General features: G+C 42.1%; 1 protein-coding gene across 1 annotated transcript; it reads right to left on the bottom strand.

Moving 5' to 3' along the window:
- Positions 1-779: 779 nt before the first annotated feature.
- On the bottom strand, positions 780-21,612 carry LOC308159902 (small ubiquitin-related modifier 3). Its single transcript, XM_080533730.1, has 4 exons — positions 21,473-21,612; positions 19,866-19,994; positions 2,927-2,998; positions 780-1,142 (listed from the first exon to the last, which is right to left on the bottom strand). The coding sequence occupies exons 1-4, from the start codon at positions 21,491-21,493 to the stop codon at positions 1,080-1,082; spliced, it is 285 nt and encodes a 94-aa protein (XP_080389856.1). The 5' UTR covers positions 21,494-21,612; the 3' UTR covers positions 780-1,079.
- Positions 21,613-22,164: the final 552 nt, after the last annotated feature.

Raw genomic sequence — 22,164 nt, 5'->3', positions numbered from 1 at the left:
CACTGCTGTCTGGCTAGAACACTGTTACGTTAGCATTTGGTCCAGAGCCATCCGTATCGTCAGCCAATCAGACGGCACATCAAGGTAAAAAAAAAACTTAAAAAAAAAACTCCATTGACATCTCACCATAACCTCCTCCCACACATTATACAGGTTAAAATTATAACATGGGTAAATTAGACCAGGGCAGGGTGGGGGGTATTCCATCAATGTCTCTAAAGGAAAATCCAGGCTTATATTTTTGTTAAGTCTCCCGATACTTCGTAAAACAAAAAACGACAAAAGCCTTGATTTTCCATTAGCGATGTTGATGGAATACCACCCAGATATTTTTTTGCAAGAGTACCTAAAATAGAGGACTTAAAAATGACAGTTTACACGTTGCATATGACACCAGTTTAACACCATAAAAGTCCCCCAGTCTGTGGCAGATTGAGTGACAGCAGAAGCCCCACCCACCCGCCCACATTTCAGATGTCCATTATGAAATATAAATACATTATATTTATATAATACTCAGATGACTCAGAACTGTTCCATCCTCTATTCAGTCCGTCCTCTCCTCAGCTCGACAGCAGTACGACCGTTATACAAAACTATTTGTGGATTGGTGGCGATGGTGAGATCCATCTTCTGATCACGACACAAAAACAGACCGTTTCATTAGATCATCCGTCCCTCAAACACGGGGGTTCACTCTGGACCCAATCCCAACGTGAGATCTGCAGCACCCCCCCCCCCCCCCCCGACATCCTCACAGATCACACATGGATGTCAAAGCAGGACATTGGGAGCAGAAACTTGAGCATGGCACGTAGATCTCAGGTTGGGATTGTGGGCTACATACGACCCTGCCCCCCCCCTCCCCCCCCGTAACAGGGCGTAACGGGGGGGGGGGGGGGGTGAGCTGGTCTTAAAAATCTAAAGATGAACGATTACAACAAGATGGACGATAAACAAGATGAACGATAAACAAAACCAAAAAACTAACAAAAACGAATCATTGAATGGATGCTCTTCAAGTGTGGAGTCCTCTGCTCTGAGCCCCCCCGGTCTGTGGAGTCCTCTGAGCGCCCCCTCTAGGAGGCCCCCCCGGTCTGCTGTTGGAATACGTCGATGGTGTCTTCGTCTTCCATCTCCAGCTGCAAACACCAAACACACACACGCAATGTTAACACTCTCCCCCCACTGGGAAATAACCAGAATAATAACTGTATTTGTATAGAGCTTTTCCTGCAAACGTTGCAGCTCAAAGTGCTCCAATCATTATATGATCATAATGTAATGATTTAGTAATATAATTTAACGGCAATATTAAAAAGATGGGTTTTTAGTCTTGACTTGAACATAATGTGCTGAGGTTGCATCCCTAATGTAAACTGGCAGTGAGACACAATCTGGAGCATAACATGAGAATGCAGCCTCACCAGGGGCCCGTTCCACTAAACGAGATTATCTTCTAAGCCTTGATAAAGTTTTAATCGGCGATAATGTTAGCTTGTGTTCGGTTCCATCAATGTGGCTCAAATAATTCGCTGCTTGGTTGAGCTCCTTCTGAGTCAGATATAATTAGCCTGGTCGCAAGCAGGCTAAACGACTGGCTAAAGTAATACGTGCGTCAAAAAAGGTTCACAGGCGGAAACTACATCCCGAACGAGAGTTCCTCAAGTGTCTTTTAGGAAATATTAGTTCCCACTTCACACGAGATAGATAGATATATAGTTTGACTGTGTGATAGATAGATAATTTGAAAGTGTGATCGATAGATAGATAACCTGATATTTTGAAAGTGTGATAGATAGATCGATAGATAAATAAATTAAAAAGTGTAAAAAATAAAATAAAATAAATAGGTATGTCTATTAACTTGTTGCTTTTGACACAGCGGTCTGGCTGGCGCAGTGGTTAAGGCAACCAGCTAGATTTCTGAAGGTTGCGAGTTCGAGACTTGAATAAGTGATTTTCTTTTTTTTACATTTAACCGAAGATTTCATGCAAAGGCTTCAAACACCATTGTAATCGTGTCAGTTCTTGTAAATTAGCCTGCACCATCATTTTATAGCCTACATACTTTTTTAGATGAGATTTTAGATTAGATTCAGACAACGAAATGCAGTAAAAAGTGCGTCTGAAGAAGGATTTGAACCACAGATATAAAATGACGAATAAATACTATAGCAGCGGTCGATACCACTAGGCCCTTGTGGCGATATGACGGCTTGTAGCCTGCTGCTGATATCACCACAGTAGTAAATATTCATTTATTAAAATATGAACATATAACAATAACTGGGGCTAGTATGACCTACGCATTTAATCGGTCAGCAATTTCTTGCCAAACCATTTCCCTCGCCTTGTTAATTGCGGCAGTATTGCACTATTTTACATCTTATTTTTCTGTCTTCATAAAGATCAATAATTCAGAATGCTGCGCAAATGTAGAACCCCTGCAGAGTGGAGTATCTTCATTTCGACAGACTCTTCGGGGCTCTTTATGTCTGCGTGCACGCGCCCATATCGAAGATTTGTAAGCCAGTGTTCTGTGAACACTCATAACACAAGCCTGATCCTCGTTCGAGGAATCACCTGAGGCTTGAATTCCAATCCCGAGTTGCCTGATTTATTTAAATCGCCGATATACTAATCCACTTTAGTGGAACGGCCCCCAGATCTCTTCTTTTGTACACGAAAACAGCACCAGAAGACCTTATTGTATAGAAACTGAAGTGGCTGACCAGGGGGTATTCCATCAACGTCTCTAAAGGAAAATCCAGGCTGATGTTTTTATAAATCTTGTTTTAGACAGATTAATCAAAATACAGCCAGGTTTTTCTTTTTAATAAGTCTCGTGAAATGTATCATAATAAGCCTGGATTTACCTTGAGCGACATTGATGGAATACCCCCCCCGAAATATGTTCACTAACCTGCGCAGGTGTGTCCGTCTCATTGATGGGCTGTCCATCGAACCTAAACCTAATCTGTCTGATTGATAAACCCTGTTGAAAGACAGAAAACGTTAACACGCATATAGAAACACACAAACAAAAGAATAAAAAAGAACCAGTTGTCAACCAACAAGTAAAACAAACCTTTACTGGTCTGAAAGACTTAATAGGTGCAAGCTAAACATGACAGAATTAGGCTGCACCCATCTATGATCAGGTGGGCAGCAAGCATCATCTGGCTTATGGGAGGTCCATAAGATCCTATCTGATCTACAAGGCACCTCGGGTGAAGGGGACAGGGATTGCAACTGTACAGGGCCCAATGCGTTCTACAGGGTTCTACAGGGTTCTACGGGGTTCTACAGGGTTCCCACTCCTTCTGAAACATCAAACTCAGGGCTCGACATTAAGGCTTGTCCGCGATCCGTTAAGGACATTAAGGATAATCCGTGATCCGTTCGGATCGCCCTCCACGGTTCGGAACGCATGTGTACCGCGGATCAATAGCAAAACTTTTTTTTTTTTCCTTTCCTAACACCAGGGGAGCCACCCCTCCTAAATTTCGTTGTTTGGTACCTGTACTGTAGCAATGACAATCCGCTTGTTAAGTCTGACGTCAAAAGTGACGTTTAGCCATTTCCGAGGCCAAATCAGAAATTCTCCGCACCGGAGTACCTGTGAACTACAGCGGTAGAATGACAGTTTAATCGTTTTTTAGACTCGGATCTATTCATACAACAAGGGACACAGCACTTTACCTTTTTCTCCATATTGTCAGGGTATTTGAGCCTCGGAAAAGCGCTATATAAATATAATTTATTATTATTATTATTTCGGCATCTCGAAGACAGCGCCTCAGCCAACGTTGGCCCCGGAAATACGTCACGACTTAACAAGCGGATAAAGACCATTCATTCATTCAAATGTATCCAGTAGAAAAACAATCATGTGCGCTTTATTCTCACTCTCTGCATGTGTACTGAGTTGACAATAGGGCTGTTACGATTATTCGACGTCATCGACGTCACCGACTACGTCAATACGTCGGTTGCCGTAAAATGCGTCGGTTAGTCGTAAAAAACAACATGGCTGCGACCAGTGCAAACACAGACGAAGAGCCAGCGGCTAAAAGACTTCGCCCACGATCGTCCAAAGTATGGGAGTACTTTACAAAAAAAGAAACCAATGGCAATGTGGTGGTCTGTAAACTGTGCAAAAATGAATTGTCCTATCACAGCAGTACGACCTCAATGAACGAGCACTTGAAGCGAAAGCATCCTGGAGCGCTTTGTGAAGACAGCCGCAAGCTAGCACCGTAAGTCAGCGTTGTATTTCTGTTCACTTTTCCGGCCGTGTATCAGTGAAAAATGGATAGCTACTAGCTAATGTCACACAAGCAATGTAGCTCACCACAGTTTGTATGTCTTGTCTTCTGGTGTTAGTAACGTTAGCATGTAGCTGGCTAGCTACGGTAGCATTACTAGCCTATTGTTATTGTGGTGCTCGCACCTACTGTACGTTATCTAGCTCGTAGCTCGCATGCTACGTTAGCATCAATTTAGCTATTCATAACATAGCAGCGAGAGTAAAGTTAGCTAGCCATGTAGCTACTAGCTAGCTATGTGTTGTGGTGATGGACAGACTTCTAAATGGCCATGTTGGCTAAACATAGCAGTGAGGTGGAAATTAAGGGGCCTACACATGATAAGAAATGTGTGCTTTTTTTATTTTCAGGAAGCAAAGCAGTTTGGAAAACTTTTTCCACAAAAAGAGCACAACTCCATGCACACCCCAGATGGCTGCTCAGCTTTCTAACAGCATCTTACAGATGATCGTCAAGGACATGAGACCTGTTGCTATTGTGGAGGGTCAAGGCTTTCGTGAGATGATCAACACATTTCACCCAGGGTACACACTTCCCTCCAGGCACCACTTCACAAATTTGATGGAGAAAAAATACGAGGCTACTATAGAGAGGGTGAAATCTGAAATAAAAAATAAAAAAATCACACTCACCACAGATGCTTGGACAAGTATTGCCACCGAGGCGTACTTAGGAGTCACCTGCCACTTTATATCTGAAGACTGGGAGATGACTTCATACAGTCTGACCACGATGCCGCTTGAGGAGCGCCACACAGCGGTAAACATTGCTGGCTGGTTGGAAGAGGCAGCAGAGAGGTTTGGTTTCTCTCTCAGTGATGATGTCCTGGCTGTTGTACATGATAATGCTGCCAATGTGGTGGCAGCTCTCAGGATCCTGGAAGAGAGGCATGGAGTTGCTTCACATCGATGTGCTGGCCATACAATCCAGCTGGTGGTCAACCACGCCCTGAAGAAGGACCCCCAGATAAGCAAGGCACTGGGGGCTGCAAGATGCCTGGTAGAACACTTCAAGCGGAGTGAGCTCGCCAGCAGCAAGCTCAAAGATAAACAAAAGCAATTGGGCACAGCTGAACATAAGTTGATCCAGGATGTGTCTGTAAGATGGAACAGTTCTTACTACATGGTGAGTCGCCTCTTGAAGCAACGGTGGCCGGTGACCGCAACCCTTTCAGACCATCATGTCACACAGCGAGGAAAGCACCACCTGGACCTGAAAAATGACCAATGGACCCTACTGGAGGAACTGGAGGTAGGGATGGACGGTTTTTCGGTTATACCGAAAACCGGGGTTTATAAAAATAGAAACGGTTTTTTATCAAAACCGTCTGAAACCGTTTTTTTTTTTTTTAAGAATAAAATAGAATAAGAATAAAACTGGAACATGTCACATGTTTGTCGTGTGGGAAAATAACAATGATAGTCTGAATCTGCCGCGCAATGAGTGAGAGGTTTGGTCAGTTGTGAAGAATAACTGAGGATTAATATCTAATTGGGATTATATTTAAGGGTAACGAATCACTCTATGGGAAAGATAGTTGCCTTCAGTTATTGGTAGATAGGAAAGGTTTTTTACAATTACTCGCTTACATTTAATAAGATCATTTTCGCTGCTCTCTGTAAAGCGCATTGGGTCACTTTTGTGAGAAATGCGCTATAGAAATAAAATGTGATTTGATTTGATATCAATCAATCAATCAAACTTTATTTATGTTCTATAGCACAAATCATGCATTGAATGTAACTCCAAGTGCAGTATTTACTAAACCACAATATAATAAAACAAGAGCTATACGGATCAAGAGTGTTTGTGCACAGCGCCACTGTGTGTGAAGGCGCTACTGAAAGTGATGACAGAACGCATGTCTCAGAAGATACGCGGTCACTTAGTGACGCAAAGGTAGTTCTGTATTTATCTCTATCTGTATTAGTACATTTATTTTGAAAGCTCTATTTTGACAGCTCTACCATGGGCACTTTTATTTTGATGGGGCATTCTTTGTTGATTGACTTACGACAGTTCAGGACGAGTCAGTCTCGCGGCATGTGGTTTTTATGAAAAGCTTTAAGTATGTTCACTGCATAATTCTAAGTCTAATATTTCAGTGATTATTGAGCAGTATTCAAATATTTAAATACATTGAGCAGCAGCTGAAACTTTGTCTAAGAACCAAGATATTGAGAAAGCAGTTCATTCAATGAAGACGCTGTTCCAAGAGATGATCTTCCGTGCAGGCGTGCACCCTGGATCAGCGGAGCTGGTGTGTTAAGTGTTCATGTGTTTTCATGTATGGTGTAGCTTACAAAAGTCTGCGTTTCCACTTATATTTGTAAAACTAAGTAGCCTAAATGTGTTGCGACTGTGCTTACGGTGTTTTAATGGTGTTCGACATGAGTGTATTGTAGCAGTAGGGCTCAATTATTTGAAATTGGCGGTCATTTTTTTTATTTATTTTTTTTATTCGTTTTTTTTATTTTTTATATGTATTTTTCGGTTAACCGGAAAACCCCGGTTTTAGTCTTTGACGGTTTTTCGGTTTCAATAATTGGAAACCGTCCATCCCTAACTGGAGGAAGTTCTCAAGCCCTTTGAGCAAGCCACTGTCTTCCTGAGTGGAGAGGCTTATGTCACAGTCTCTGCTCTACCTCCACTGGTAAAGGGCCTCCTGAAAACCACACAGAAAACATCCTTCGAGTCTGCTCCCATCAACTCTTTCCAAACAGCTGCAGCAAAGGAGATAGCTTCAAGGTGGAAGGACGAGGCCACATTCAGAGAAGATGGTCAAAATGTGTGTGTCATCGCTGCTGCCCTTGACCCCAGGTTCCGCAAGCTAAAGTTCCTGTCGTCAGAAGATATCCTAAAAGTGCAAGTCAAACTTCAGACTCTTGCACTTCAAGCCATAATAAGAGAGAAGGAACAGCTTCAACAGGCAAGTGAATGAATGAATGAATGAATGGTCTTTATTGTCATTGATATAGTACAGGTACCAAACAACGAAATTTGGGAGGGGGGGCTCCCCTGGTGCTAGGAAAGAAAAAAAGAAAAAAAAGGGAAAGGAGCTGATTTACATAAATAAAGGCTATGTACACTATCCACTATACTATACTGTACAAATAAAACACTGTGCTGTACTCTATGCTATGCTATACCTATTCTAACATTTCCTATTCTCTGTGGGGCAGGATGGCTCAGCCAGTGCCCAGCCAGAAGCTTCAAAGAAGAGGACTAAGATGCCAATGTCTGTGCTGGACACATTGCTAGGCTCAGACTCAGAGGAGCAGCACAGCAATGAGGAAGACAATGCCCAGGAAAGAAACAGCAAGGACAGTGACACAGACACTGACATTGTGAGGAATGAGGTGTTAGTTTATTTTGGAGAACAAAACGTTTCAAGGGATAAGAGCCCCCTACACTGGTGGAAGGAAAACGCAGCACGGTTCCCCTCCCTGGCTATGCTGGCCAAGTCCTACCTGTCTGTCCCTGCAACGTCCACTCCGTCTGAAAGGCTCTTTTCAGCTGCTGGGAACATCGTTTAAAAAAAAAGAGCAAGCCTGACCTCTAAGCATGTGGACATGCTCACATTCCTCCACAGTAATGCCTAAGGTGGAGGGGGGAGAAGGGAGAGAGCTAAGGGGGGAGGGGGAGAGCAGAGAGAGGGGGAGAATGTTATGTTTGTTATTGAGATTGTTATTGTTAAAGATTGTTACTTGCACTTTTCCTTTTACTTGAAGTTAACTTTTATATTTTATAATATTATATTTTATGTTGAGATTGTTATTGTTAAAGATTGTTACTGAGAGTATACGGTATTCCGGTTAGAATTTTACTTTTTTACAGAATTTACTGCATTCCTCCTTGCACTTTTCCTTTTACTTGAAGTTAACTTTTATATTTTATAATATTATATTTTATGTTGGACTGTAAGAAAGAGAGGATCTTTTTTTGTTGTGTGGAATATTGCCCTGCAGTGCAAGAATAATTGAATAAAATACTGAAATGTTGATAAGAGAAGTTTTTGACATTTATTTGGGGAAAATTAAGTGATACATTAATCGAACAGCAAAAAAATAATCGTTAGACTAATCGTTAAATTAGTCGCTAGACTAACCGAATAATCGACAAAATATTCGTTAGATTAATCGTTAGAAAAATAGTCGTTTGGGACAGCCCTAGTTGACAACAACATTCATTCACTCATCTCTGTCCCAATTATATCACGTCATATCACCCGCTAAGCAGCCTGGGTGATTGTGTAAACACACAAAAAAAGTACTCTGTTACTTTGCAGCAGTGATGTTATATATATGTTGTTATATATATTTGTTGTTATATATAGATGTTATATATATGTGATATATATATCAGTTTTGACATCTTGAATGTTGTTTTTTTGTTTCACACATTAAAAGTGGTGTTTTTACAGAATTGAAGGAAAATGTTGTTTTTATTAAAAAAAAAAAGTTTTGTGTTGATCCGAAAAATGATCCGATCCGTGACTCAAAATCCGTGACACGATCCGATCCGTGAGTTAGGTGATCCGTTACACCCCTACCGGAGAATAATTGTTTAGCGCGCAAGTGTGTGTGTGAGAGAGAGAGACAGAGAGAGAGACAGAGAGAGAGACAGAGAGAGAGAGACAGAGAGACAGAGACAGAGAGACAGAGACAGAGAGAGAGAGACAGAGAGAGAGACAGAGAGAGAGACAGAGAGAGAGAGACAGAGAGAGAGACAGAGAGAGAGAGAGACAGAGAGAGACAGAGAGAGAGACAGAGAGAGACAGAGAGAGAGATGAAGTAAGAAGTCAGCAGATGAAAGTAAGCAAAGTAAGTAACCGTAGCAAATATAATTTCTGACAGAAAACATTGGTTCAAATTGTTCGTTATTATTGTGACTTAACTAGAAAGTATCTGATTGTAGTTCCATGGTGACTAGAAAGTGTCTAGTTCCATTGTGTGAATAGTGTTAACGAACTAGCAAGCTAGCTAGCTAGCTCAGAGGTGATTAGTAATAATAAGATGGTAGTAGTACCGTATTTTCCGCACTATAAGGCGCACCGGATTATAAGGCGCACCTTCAATGAATGGCCTATTTTAGAACTGTTTTCATATACAGGGCGCACCGGATTATAAGGCGCATAGAATAGAAGATACTGCAGTCAAACGTTTGACTGGGGTTGCGTTACGCCCAAGCTCCACCTACTGCGTTGCGTCACCTCTCCATCGGTGTTGTCAACTTCCCGTTGTCCATGCTCCACCTGAGCGTCGTCACCGTCAACGTTCTACCTGCTCCACTGTCAAAAATATATATTTTTCCACCTCAAGTATCAGCCGTTCGTCATCCATTTTTGCAACAAGCGTCAAGGACCTGCGGTGATTCACAGCTGACTCGCGTGAATAGCAATTCGCAATAGCTGCGACCACGAGATAGAGTAGTTAGCTACAAGCATTTTCAATCTGGTATTATCTCTATTAGTGGATTAACCGCTGTGGTGATTTAACAGCTGATCAAAATACATCAAGTAGACTACAAACAGAGCAAAACAATAAAACAACACCAGAAAACAACCAATAGGCTATACAATTATAAACAACAACCAATATGTGACAGCTCCTGGTGAAATGTGCAACGTAATTTTTCAGTTTTTACACGTGCTTAAATTACAGATTGTAAGCTTTCAAATGATGTGTCATACATTCAAATCAGAGAAAGATTGAACACGACAGGCGTATTTGAATGTTGGTTCACCTCAAACACTGAATGGGAGAAAAGTGACTCTGAACGCAGCCACAGCTACGAACGCTGCTAACAAAACACATCCTTACGAAGGTCTAAACTGTATTTTAATAACATGACAACATACTGGGAGAACATCGACATGCTAAAAACACATAACTACACAACTAGATGAACACACAGTTCTTGCTTTTGAACACAAGCTAAAACGAAAGTATGTTTACAAGTCAACCCTCCTTACCGGTAGCCTCCGGCAAACGAGAATAATGAATCCAATACAAAAATTATAAGTGTTTAGTGATCGTTAAACTGTTGTTTATTATATCGAGTGGGTACTTTAAAACTTCAAGTTGAAAGCACCAAGAAGGACCGCCTTGAAATTCATCGATGTTCATGTCCCGTGCTAGCGCTGTTGCCTTCATTCGAATAGTGACTGTAGAGACGCTTCTACTTGCTGCTCTCTGTTCAACAACCCACTGTTGGAGTTTGTCCTCTAACTGTGGCCATCTAGCTTTGTTCCCTCGGAAACTCTGTTTAGTCTTCTTTACTTGGGGTCTTTATACACACACAAGTGGTGTGGGACTGTGAGTAAGCACAGTACCGGTGTTTACTGATTACCGTAATGCTGCAAGCGGTGCGGCTTTGTAGTTTACCAGTCGTACTTAGGGTTGGGTACCGAAAATTGGTACCGGTATATACCGGTTACTTTACATTCTGTATATACCGTACCGAATTGCAAAGGAGATTTCGTTACCTCATTTCGGTACTTTTCTATCTCGCCCGTGTTGGTGTGGTGTCCGGTGTCATGCAACAGTCAACTGGTGACTCGTGACGTCACATCGCCTGTTAAATTTCCACTCAGTGAAAGCAGCGAGTACGGAAGGATAACGAGAAGGTTGCTAATAGCATCTTCCGCTAGCGGGTTGGCGTAACGCGACGCTCGACTTATGGGTGCGTTCCGTAAACTCGTTCTGGAATTCTGATCACCACTCGTGGAATGCCTTCTGTCCAATCAAATGACTTGCTCCCTTTATGACGTCGGGCCCAGTGTGCGCTGCGACGCTCTCAGAGTGAATTGACGAACGCAAGCCTTTGATTGGACAGTGCACTCCAGGATTCGACGCGTCTGTTGATGACGTATTGCGGATGTGTGGCTGCGTCTCTGCGAGGTGGACAACATGATCGGGGATCTCTTGATATTCGGGTACTGTGTCAGATCATGTATATATCATGTAGATATATCCTTATCCTACTACTGTGTTTGAAAAATCAATCGTCATGTCATCATGGACCAGAGAGGGGGAGGGGAGTAGTAGTAGCTGAGCGGCAACAGAGTTTGGATTTTGACGAGGTGGAGGGCTCCAGTTCATCAGAGTTATATTTCCTCTTGGTCTTCTTGGTTCTGGGGGCTATGCAGGCCTCTTCACTAGATCCCTTTTCTAAGAATATTCTGATGTCCTTGAGGGGCTGCCGAACAAGCGTGTACTCGTATTCAACATCAGTACCAACGATAGGCACCCCCAGCTTAATGGAGTCCCCAAGGCTCAGGAGGTTTATTTTCATTTATTTTAATTTGAGTGTATATTTAACTAATATATATTGTGCCTCAGCAATAAAAAAGTGAAAAGCTGTTTAATGTTGTCGACCGTGTTATTATTATATACAGTATATATATATATATATATGTCATTTTTTAAAATCAAAAGTACCGAATTAAGTACCGTTTCGGTACCGTTACCGTTTTTAAAGTATCGGTTAGGTACCGGTACCGGATAAAACCCAAACGATACCCAACCCTAGTCGTACTGAAACATTTTGACAGAGCGCCTTGAGCGCCGTGTACAACCAGTATGGATCAACCAATTGATCCATATATAAGGCGCTCCGGATTATAAGGCGCACTGTCGTTTTTTAATTTTTATTAAAGGCTTTTAAGTGCGCCTTATAGTGCGGAAAATACGGTAATAATACAATGTCTTATTCTGCTAGAATTGGGCTTTATGGTAATAAAATACAATAAAAAAGTGGATTGAAGCATTGGAACAAACCCTCACTCATTGGAAATGTCTGTTTTTCCATAGATGGACATAAGATTGTTTTTCAGGTGAGAGAGTCAAGTCAAAATGACATTATCTGACTGCATTGCCCACAGCAACCCAATATACAATTAAGCCCAATGCACACAGCGTGCGATTTCTGTTGCACGACAACATTCCATTTTGAAGTTTGAATGGAAGTCTATGAGAACATCGCATCCCAACGCACACGGCCCCGATTTTAATCACACGGCGAAAATTCGATTCCATTCATTTTGAATGGGACAAAGCACACGGCGTGCGAGTTTTGTCGCACTGTCAAATTTTGCAAATGTTATACAAGTTTGTGGTGCGACGGATTATTGCATCACAATGGGACAATTGGGAAAACTTCAACTGGTCTATCTAAATTAATTGAGTCACTCATAACAGGGAGAGAGACTGGAGCATACATTTTTGACTGTCTCCTTTTTTGCGATTTCGCGGTTGAAAAGTTGCATAACTAGTTGAAAAGTTGGGTATCTAATCTAGCCAGCCAGACCGAGCCACTTTGAAACACGAGCAAGCACACGCACATGCATTGTGATTATTCCCTTTTCTTTTTTTCTCTATTTGATTATAGGAATACTCACTCATCCTTACCAGTGTTTCCTCTACATGCATTTCATCGTGGCGGGCCGCCACGATGGAATTTCCTCCGCCACCATTCAGATTTCTCAACAAAAAAACAAAAAAAAGATTTAGGCCGCTTTTCAGACCTTCACAGCGCTAGACACACCCACAAGCGCGAAGCGACGCGCTTGCAAAACTGTTTTGTGATTGGTCGAATACATCTAGGCTGCGTCTAGTCTACAAACTACGATCCTCCACTCCTATCACCGTGGACACAGCAAGGAGCGAATTCCCGGGTAGAAATATTTCCTCTCCCCGCTGTCAGCGGTAAGCGGTACTTTTCTCCAGCAGCGGTAAATGAGGCACCCTTTGCGGCTTAATAACTTTGGTTCTCCGGGGGTTACGGTAAAAATTCCAATGTGTCCGGAAAGAGGACAAGCCATGGAACCGAAAAGTTTTTGAATGGAGTCGATCCTCCACTCCTATCACCGTGGACACAGCAAGGAGCGAATTCCCGGGTAGAAATATTTCCTCTCCCCGCTGTCAGCGGTAAGCGGTACTTTCCTCCAGCAGCGGTAAATGAGGCACCCTTTGCGGCTTAATAACTTTGGTTCTCCGGGGGTTACGGTAAAAATTCCAACGTGTCCGGAAAGAGTCGTGGGAGACGATTTTTTTATTGACAACGGAATTACATGCTGGAAAAACATGCAGACACAGACAATAAGAGACACACGGGAGAAGTACAGGAAAACATTTTATTTTTTTGGGCCATCCTCGAGTTTTGGCTACGTTTCATGCGCGTGCACGCGAAAAAATCGCAAAAAATGTTTTTTTTCACATACAAGACGCCTATATTACATAATAATAACAATCGAGCATGTAGGCACAATATTGTAGCGTGAACGCAGGAACAATCTTCAGCCAGACGGACTTACATATTGAGCCTCATCGGTTGGCAGTGCACCGCTCAGACCCCACGGGGGGGTCTCAAATACCCTGCGAGTTACGTGCCCTTTTAATTATTTACTATTCAGCCAATAGTCCAATGTTTGTCTTATTTATAGGCCTATGATTATTTGAATGAGATTAATTTGTACTACTGTATATTTATGATGATTAATTGAGATGCATGATCAGTTGTGGAAGTTGAGTCCTAGGGTGAATAGCTAGATGTTGGACTGTCTCCGTCCTCCGAATCTATGTCTGCCTGATCATCGCCCATAATAATAGTGGCTTTTATAATACACCTTTCTGGCTGTGTGTTTTGTGCGCTCCCTCTCCTGACATTTTACCAATACCCCTAAATCAGGGGACCCACATATTTTATCACAATATGTCCAGTTGTATCTTGTAGAAATTGTGGAAGCGGCCCCACGGTGGTGTAGCGGTCTAAGCACTGGCCACTAGTGCAAGCTGCCCACCGGGGACTGGGTTCGAATCCCAGCTCGCCAGATCCGGATATGAGAGGAGGAGGAGAGAGAGCAGGAGGGAGTCAGCACACCAAAGAGACAGCAAGAACCAGGTGAGAAAGTGGACAGGTAGTCAAGACCACAAGTAGCCTTGAGAACCTATGGTTCTGGTGCAGCACCCTCAGCACCCCCCTTCATTACTTGTAATAGGATGTAATAAACGTTTGACACATGGCAATAAAAAAACATGAATCTTGAATTAGCAAAACATTTTTGCTATTTAAACATGTCATCACTGACAGATGACAGGTAGATAATGAAAGGTAGTAAAAAAAAACTGAAAAATGATGTTGCCAGACTTGCAGACTTTTTAACCAGACCCTGTCACATATGTTTGTGTGTGATTGTCAGTGCAAAGAGGGAGAGAGGAGGATGGAGATGACACACAGAGAGAGAGAGAGAGAGAGAGAGAGAGAGAGAGAGAGAGAGAGAGAGAGAGGGAGCAAGAGCAGGAAGAACCAGGTGAGAAAGTGGACAGATAGTGAAGTCAAGATTGTTATTAGGGATGTCCCGATCCGATATCGATATCGGATATCGCTGCGATATTGGTCCTGAATGCTGGATCGCAGATCGCACCAGAAAAAAAATAGGCTACGATCTGCGTGGCCGATCTGGCGTGTCACTCACGTGATGACAACAATAGAGCTGGCTAGTTGCTACCTGTTTGTAATGAGTCTGACAATGTCATGATGCTAGCTGGTGAAATCATAAACCATTTGCTTTAGTTATTTTTCGGTTATTTACGTGGTCTGAAACTACAGATGGTAAGCTTTCAAATGATGCGTCATACATTGAAATCGGAAAGAAATTCAAGGTGACACGAGTATTTGAATGTTGGTGCACCGAATGGGAATGCGACAGGAGAAAAGTGACTGACCAAACCACCACAACAAACGCTGCTAGCGGCTAACAGCGGTACATCGCTACAAAAGTCTAACTGCGTTTTTATAACATCACAACATACTGAGAGAACATGGACATGCTAAAAACACATAACTACACATAACTAGATGAACACAGTCCTTGCTTTTAATTTTTATTTAATTTAATTTTAATTTTGCCATTTAGCAGACGCTTTTATCCAAAGCGACTTACAATTACGAATTACAGGGACATTCCCCCTAGAGTAACTGAGGGCTAAGTGCCTTACCCAAGGGCACACTAGTAGTGGTGTGGCTTCAGGCGGGATTTGAACTCACAACCTTCCGATCACAAGTCCAACTCACTATCCACTAGACCACCACTACCCCGCTTTTGAACACGTCCTAAAACGAGAGTATGTTTACAAGTCATTATCACTTACTGGTAGCCTCCGAAAAACGAGAATAGTTAATCCAATCCACAGATTATAACTGTTTTTTGTTATATGGACTGGGTACTTAAAACTTGAGTTGAAAAAAAAGAAAACCAGATATTGTTGACACCCCTTCGATTTCTGGTCTCACCAGCAGCGTCACTAGGCTACACTTTTAAAAAGGGTCCTATAATTGATTTGCCATTTGTAAGAGAAGATAAACAGAATAAAAACCTGAAGGCACTAAAACTAGAAATCAGACAGTAACTCTTTTTTTCTACAATGCTGAATGCTGCTGTCTAAATTGTTTTAACCAGTTGGTCACTGAGTACTGCAGAGTAGGGATGCACGATATTATCGGCACCGATATTTATCGGCCCGATAATGGGAAATTAATGTGTATCGGTTTTTATCGGTTTTATAAAATTTTAGCCGATATTGAGCGATAGAGATTTTTTTTTATTTTTTTTCCCCCCTAGCACCAGGGGAGCCACCCCTCCCAAATGTCGTTGTTTGGTACCTGTACTATAGCAATGACAATAAAGACCATTCATTCATTCATAATATGAAGCCGGAAATATTTCTGCTTCCGGTTTCCGCGCGCCTGCTGCTGCGCCTGCGTACAGGCACGCAGTGTATAGACGAGAGCGAAACATGAGAGCTTCCCCGGTGTGTCTGACATTCTGCGGAGTTTTTGAGGCAGATAGTGCATTTGCAATTTGCAACACATGTTCGACAAAAGTTCGGAGAGGAGGGCAAAGGTCTACGAGTTACAGCACAACGAATCTCATAAGTCACCTTAAGATTCACCATTGCAAGCACGCTGTATGGAAGGAATATCAAGCAGAAGGTAGCCTAGCCGCGGTGCCTATTGAACACGCATTTGAATTGTATTCAGTTTGTATATTAGGGAACACCAATGGAAAACGTGTCTATTATTTAGGTGAGAATGTGAATGTAGGCTATACAAGACAAGTTGTTTACAAGGAAAACATGCACTTTTTGTTTTTCCATGTCAGTGCAATTTATTTTGAATTCTTATGCAAAACGTTTGATGGGCTTTATCACAACCTACCTCATCCTCATGCACTAAAAGTAGCATAGCCCAGCCCTTTTCAGTTGCTTTATTAAGCATACTAGTGTAGCCTACTATGTGCCTTCTGTTTATCTGCAGACTAAGCAGCCATTTGGCACTAGTTTCTGTACAAGTTCTATACAACTTTTGGTTCTTTAAAAGTCTTTATTTTTGTATTGACTGATGCACAAGGTGCACTTTATTTTTGACACTTTTTTGATCTAATTACTCTTAGGTGAGCCTTTTTTGTTTTCATAAAAGGAGGCCAGATCTTGGCTAAAAAAAGCATTGTGCACTGTATAACAGATTCTGTTTGTTAGAGGAAATAATAAATGAACATTTGAAGACTCAGAAGTGTTCTCTTTGTTGTGTTAACAATAGTGATGTAAGTTAGATTTGGTGAGATCACTATGGAATATTAAATCATCAATCTTTGCTCACTACATAGCCTTTCTTACCTTCAGGTGTGCATGAACTACAGGTTATCAACTGTGAAATGATATCTGAATGGTCTTTATTGTCATTGATATAGTACAGGTACCAAACAACGAAATTTGGGAGGGGGAGCTCCCCTGGTGCTAGGAAAGAAAAAATAAAATAATAATAATAATATCGGTATCGGTATCGGTTATCGGCCACGAGAAGCGGGTAAATATCGGTATCGGTTGGAAAAAATGCATATCGTGCATCCCTACTGCAGAGTACTGTTTTTGTTGCTTGAATAAAGGCTGGCAGTCTTTAATAGCCAACTGTTGTTGTGGACTATATACTGGGGAAGTATTTTTTATTACCGTATTCAGGAGTAAAACAATAAATACAAATATCGGATTGGTATCGGTATCGCAGATACAGTACCTGAAGCCCAGGTATCGATAGTGAAAAAATGGGATCGGGACATCCCTAATTGTTAGTGTCAAAACAGTAAAACAATTAATAAAAAATAAGTGATGGCTTTGTGGCTCAACAATAAAGTCTATAAATTATCATATTTGTACTAGTCACATAATTGATATTATGATATTACAGAGATAACTTGTTCTGTTACTAATCTGTTACACTAATTGTGGGGGGGGGGGGGGGGGAGAAATTAACATTTCACAACGGGGGGGGGGGGGGGGGGTGGAGGTGGAGGATCCATGCCACCCTCCCAAGGCAGCAAACCTAGGGGAAACACTGCAGTCTCTCGTAGTTCGTTATCGTCATAGTTCGTAAATTCGCTCAGAGCGCACACTGCGTTCAACGTCATAAAGAGACCAAGTAATTTGATTGGACAAAAGGCATTCCATGAGTACTGATCAGATTCCAGAGCGAGTTTACGAACGCAGCCATAGTGTTGTGGGTCTCCTGTCACTAGTGCCATTCACGTGAACATGCGCATATTCGCTTCTTCTCAATGCCGCTTATTTTCATGTAGTTCGATGCGATCGTATATTTTAGGTTTGAAGTTTTAAGACCAGCACATCGCAATACGAACTTCAGAATGACACTAATGATAGATTTCTCAATTTCAATATAGGATACTATCCAAAGGCTAGCAAATAAGATAGCTTCCATTGGGGAGGGACTGTAGTTACAAACATTTTTTGTAAATATTTCTAGATATTCATTAGGGATATATAATAATATAATATTCATCCCTTTTGTGGCCAATCTTAATTATTCATCCCTTTTGTGGCCAATCTTAATCTAAAGGGTTAGGGTTATATCACTGATTACCCCTACGTTTTTAAATAATTACAAAATATTGTTTAATGAAAACATTTGAAAATTAAGGATACATCATTATCAAATCAATAGTAGTCAAATGTGTTATTTGCATACACATACACTCACTGGCCAATTCATTAGGCACACCTTGGGGTTGGACCCCCTCTTTTGCCTTCAGAACTGCCTTAATTCTTCATGGCATAGATTCAACAAGGTGCTGGAAACATTCAACAGAGATTTTGGTTAGGGCTGGGTTCAAAAAATCGATTTCCCGATTCTGAATCGATCTTCATTAAATGAGCGATTTATCGATTCATAAGTCCCGAGATCGATCTTTCATTTTTTTTTTTTTTTTTATATATAAACCCCTCAAAAAACGTTCGGAAACGCTTTTTTTGTTGATTATTACCGGTAGGCTATGTTTGTAGCCCCTTTATTTATATCGGCTGCAGTAAAGCACGTTAAAAAAACACTTTTTGTAGTTGCAAAATGTTGGTCAATGATGTTCATATGTTCCAATAAAATGTGTTCCAATAAAAAGTACATTCATGTAACTGCTTTGGAGTCAATTCATTGATATGTTTAACAATGCTACATGTTATAGGGTTCCTTGAACCATTTATAGCATTAATTCTGAGAATCTCTTTCATATTCAAGCAAAAAATGTATATTTTAACTAGATCGAATCGGAATCGAATCGAATCGAATCGAATCGTGAGCTCACTGAGCTGGTGAATCGGAATCGAATCGTTTTGGGAAATCAGTGGCGATACCCAGCCCTAATTTTGGTCCATATTGACACTATAATATCACGCAACAGCCCGTCTGGCACCAACAACCATGCCAGGTTCAAAGTCACTTAAATCACCTTTATTTCCCATTCTGATGCTGGTTTGAACTTCAGCAGATGGTCTTGACCATGTCTACATGCCTAAATGCATTGAGTTGCTGCCACATGATTGGCTGATTAGGTATTTGCGTTAACAAGCAGTTGAAAAAAGTAATGAAGTGGCCGGTGAGAGTATAATATATTATTATTCATATTATTGCTTTTTCAAAATCTTTGGATTTGGACAAGTAACTTGAGCTCTAGGACAAGTAAAAGATAAGTTCACTTGTCCGAAGGACAAGTACCTGAAAAAGCTTAATGTCAAGCCCTGAAACTCAAGCACCTTTCAAGGACTTTCAAGACTCAATTCCCTCAAATTCAAGGACCCAACACGGCATAGTTTGAGACAGATCTAGATGAGAATTTATATAATAGGAACTATCCGCTCACAGACAACAATTAAAAAGAGAGGCTTGAACACCAGATGGTCTCTTGCCTTCTCTACCACAACACAGCAAAAAAAAAAGATTGTGAAATATGTGTAAAGTTAAGCAATACAGACTTATTTACTAGTTGACGAGCTAAGTAAAACATTTTTGAATATATATATATTTTTTAGAGAGAGAGGGGGGAATTCAAGCACTTCCAATGACCCATGTCTATTTTCAAAAACTTTTAAAACCTTGATTTCTTTTCTCTCAAATTCACAAACTTTCAAGGATTTCAAGGACCCGTGGGAGCCCTGTTTCTAGCATCATCTAGAAGAGAAGTATTCTTACCTGTCTTTCACAGTACGCCTTCATCAGTTTGCTGAGCGGGGTGTGCCTTTTGATTTTAAACTGGACAACCGAGCCATCTTGTCCGGCGACTTTGAGGTTAATGTGGTCGTTCTCGGTCTTCACACCTTCCTTCAAAACACAGCGATAAACGACACATGTTAGAGAGACAGTTACAGTAGTATTAAGGGGACTGGGGGATGTTGTGGTACACTACTGATTGCTGTTGGGGAGTTTAGGACTCAACCGATAAATTAGAATTAGCACCTTGGTTAAGACCAGGGTTAGGGTTCAGCATGCACATTGCATTGCGGTAGTAATGCACTTGGTTTTTGCATGAAACGGGCTTTTAGGTTTGCTAAGTAGGTAGCTTCAGCTAATATGTCTAAACTGTCAGGTCAACACAGACCTGCTGGCAATACGCTACATACCTAACAAGGCCTAACAAGGCTGTTCAGAAGCCTAACGTCAGCATCATCACTAGCTACTAGATAGCTAGCCTAGCAGCTACCAAAAAGCTACTAGACATTTAGCCTAGCAACTACCAAAAAGCTCCTAGATAGTTAGCTTAGCATCAACCAAAAAGGTCCTAGATAGCTAGCCTAGGAGCAACCAAAAAGCTACCAGACATTTAGCCTAGCAGCTACCAAAAAGCTTCTAGACATTTAGCCTAGCAACTACAAAAAAGCTACTAAGTAGTTAGCCTAGCAGCTAGTAGATAGTTAGCCTAGCAGCTAGTAGATAGTTAGCCTAGCAGCTACCAGATAGTTAGCCTAGCGGCTACCAGATAGTTAGCCTAGCAGCTAGTAGATAGTTAGCCTAGCAGCTAGTAGATAGTTAGCCTAGCAGCTAGTAGATAGTTAGCCTAGCAGCTAGTAGATAGTTAGCCTAGCAGCTAGTTCTATATCGTGGAGCTCCGCCCCATAGGGGAGTGCCTGGGGGAGCACACACACACACACACGTGACTGGGTTCGACGTCACAAAGGGACCCAACCAAGTAATCTGATTGGACAACAGGCGTTCCACCCGCGAACGAGATCTGCTGCTCAGACGTTCCAGAGCTTTGGAACTTTACGAACGTTCGACGTCTTTGTTTGTTTCCTAAGCAGTTTCCCGCTCAAAAGCCTGACTTAGCATGTTAGCTTAGCATCATCACTAGCCTCCTCCTCCTCAGCCCGCTCGAAAGCCTGACTTAGCGTGCTAGCTTAGCATCATCACTAGCCGCCTCCTCCTCCTCAGCCCGCTCGAAAGCCTGACTTAGCGTGTTAGCTTAGCATCATCACTAGCCGCCTCCTCCTCCTCCTCCTAAGCCCACTCAAAAGCCTGACTTAGCTTAGCATCATCACTAACCGCCTCCTCCTCCTCCTAAGCCCACTCAAAAGCCTGACTTAGCGTGTTAGCTTAGCATCATCACTAGCCTCCTCCTCCTCCTAAGCCCGCTCAAAAGCCTGACTTAGCGTGTTAGCTTAGCATCATCACTAGCCGCCTCCTACACAGACAGTTCAAAAGCCTGACTTAGCATGTTAGCTTAGCATCATCACTAGCCTCCTCCCACACAGACAGATAGATATGAAACACACTTCTGTTAGAGACAGAAGAGTTAGACTCACCTTGGGCTTCTCTTCAGACATGATGTGATAAAGTGGTTGTTGCTAGGCAGATAAAGTGGTTGTTGATAGGCTAATCTTCCGTTAAACGTTTCATACAATAATAATAGTTTTGCGCTGAGCGGCTGCAGCTCTCCGGTCTCTCCCCGGTGTGTGTGTGTGCGAGCAGGGTCCGGGGTTTAGAGTTTTCCTATTGGCTCACACGGGGTCACGTGCAGGGTGAGGATTTTCAGAGGGTTCCTATTGGCTCACACCGGGGTCACGAGCAGGGTGAAGGTTTAGAGGGTTCCTATTGGCTCACACGGGGTCACGTGCAGGGTGAGGGTTTAGAGGATTCCTATTGGCTCACACCGGGATCACGTGCAGGGTGAGGGTTTAGAGGGTTCCTAATTGGCTCACACCGGGGTCACGTGTCCGTCGCTTTTCTCGGGACCGCGCAAATCACATGAGCGCGCAAACGTATCCCATGCGCGCCCCCCCCCCCCCCGTTAATTATAACACGGTGTTATAAGATAGCCAATATACTAACTAGGCTAATAGAAACAGCTATGACTTAAATATATATATATTTTTATATAAAAAGTAGGTTTTGAGGTGGGATTTAAAAGTGGAGAGTGAGGGTGAGTCTCTGAGGGGTTGAGGGAGAGAGTTCCAGAGTCTCTGAGTGGCTGAGGGAGAGAGTTCCAGAGTCTCTG

This window comes from Nansenia antarctica (assembly GCF_963989245.1).
Source record: "Nansenia antarctica genome assembly, chromosome: 6".
Lineage (NCBI taxonomy): Eukaryota > Metazoa > Chordata > Actinopteri > Argentiniformes > Microstomatidae > Nansenia > Nansenia antarctica.
Note: the sequence above shows the minus strand (reverse complement) of the source record. Positions and strands in the feature narration are given on the sequence as shown.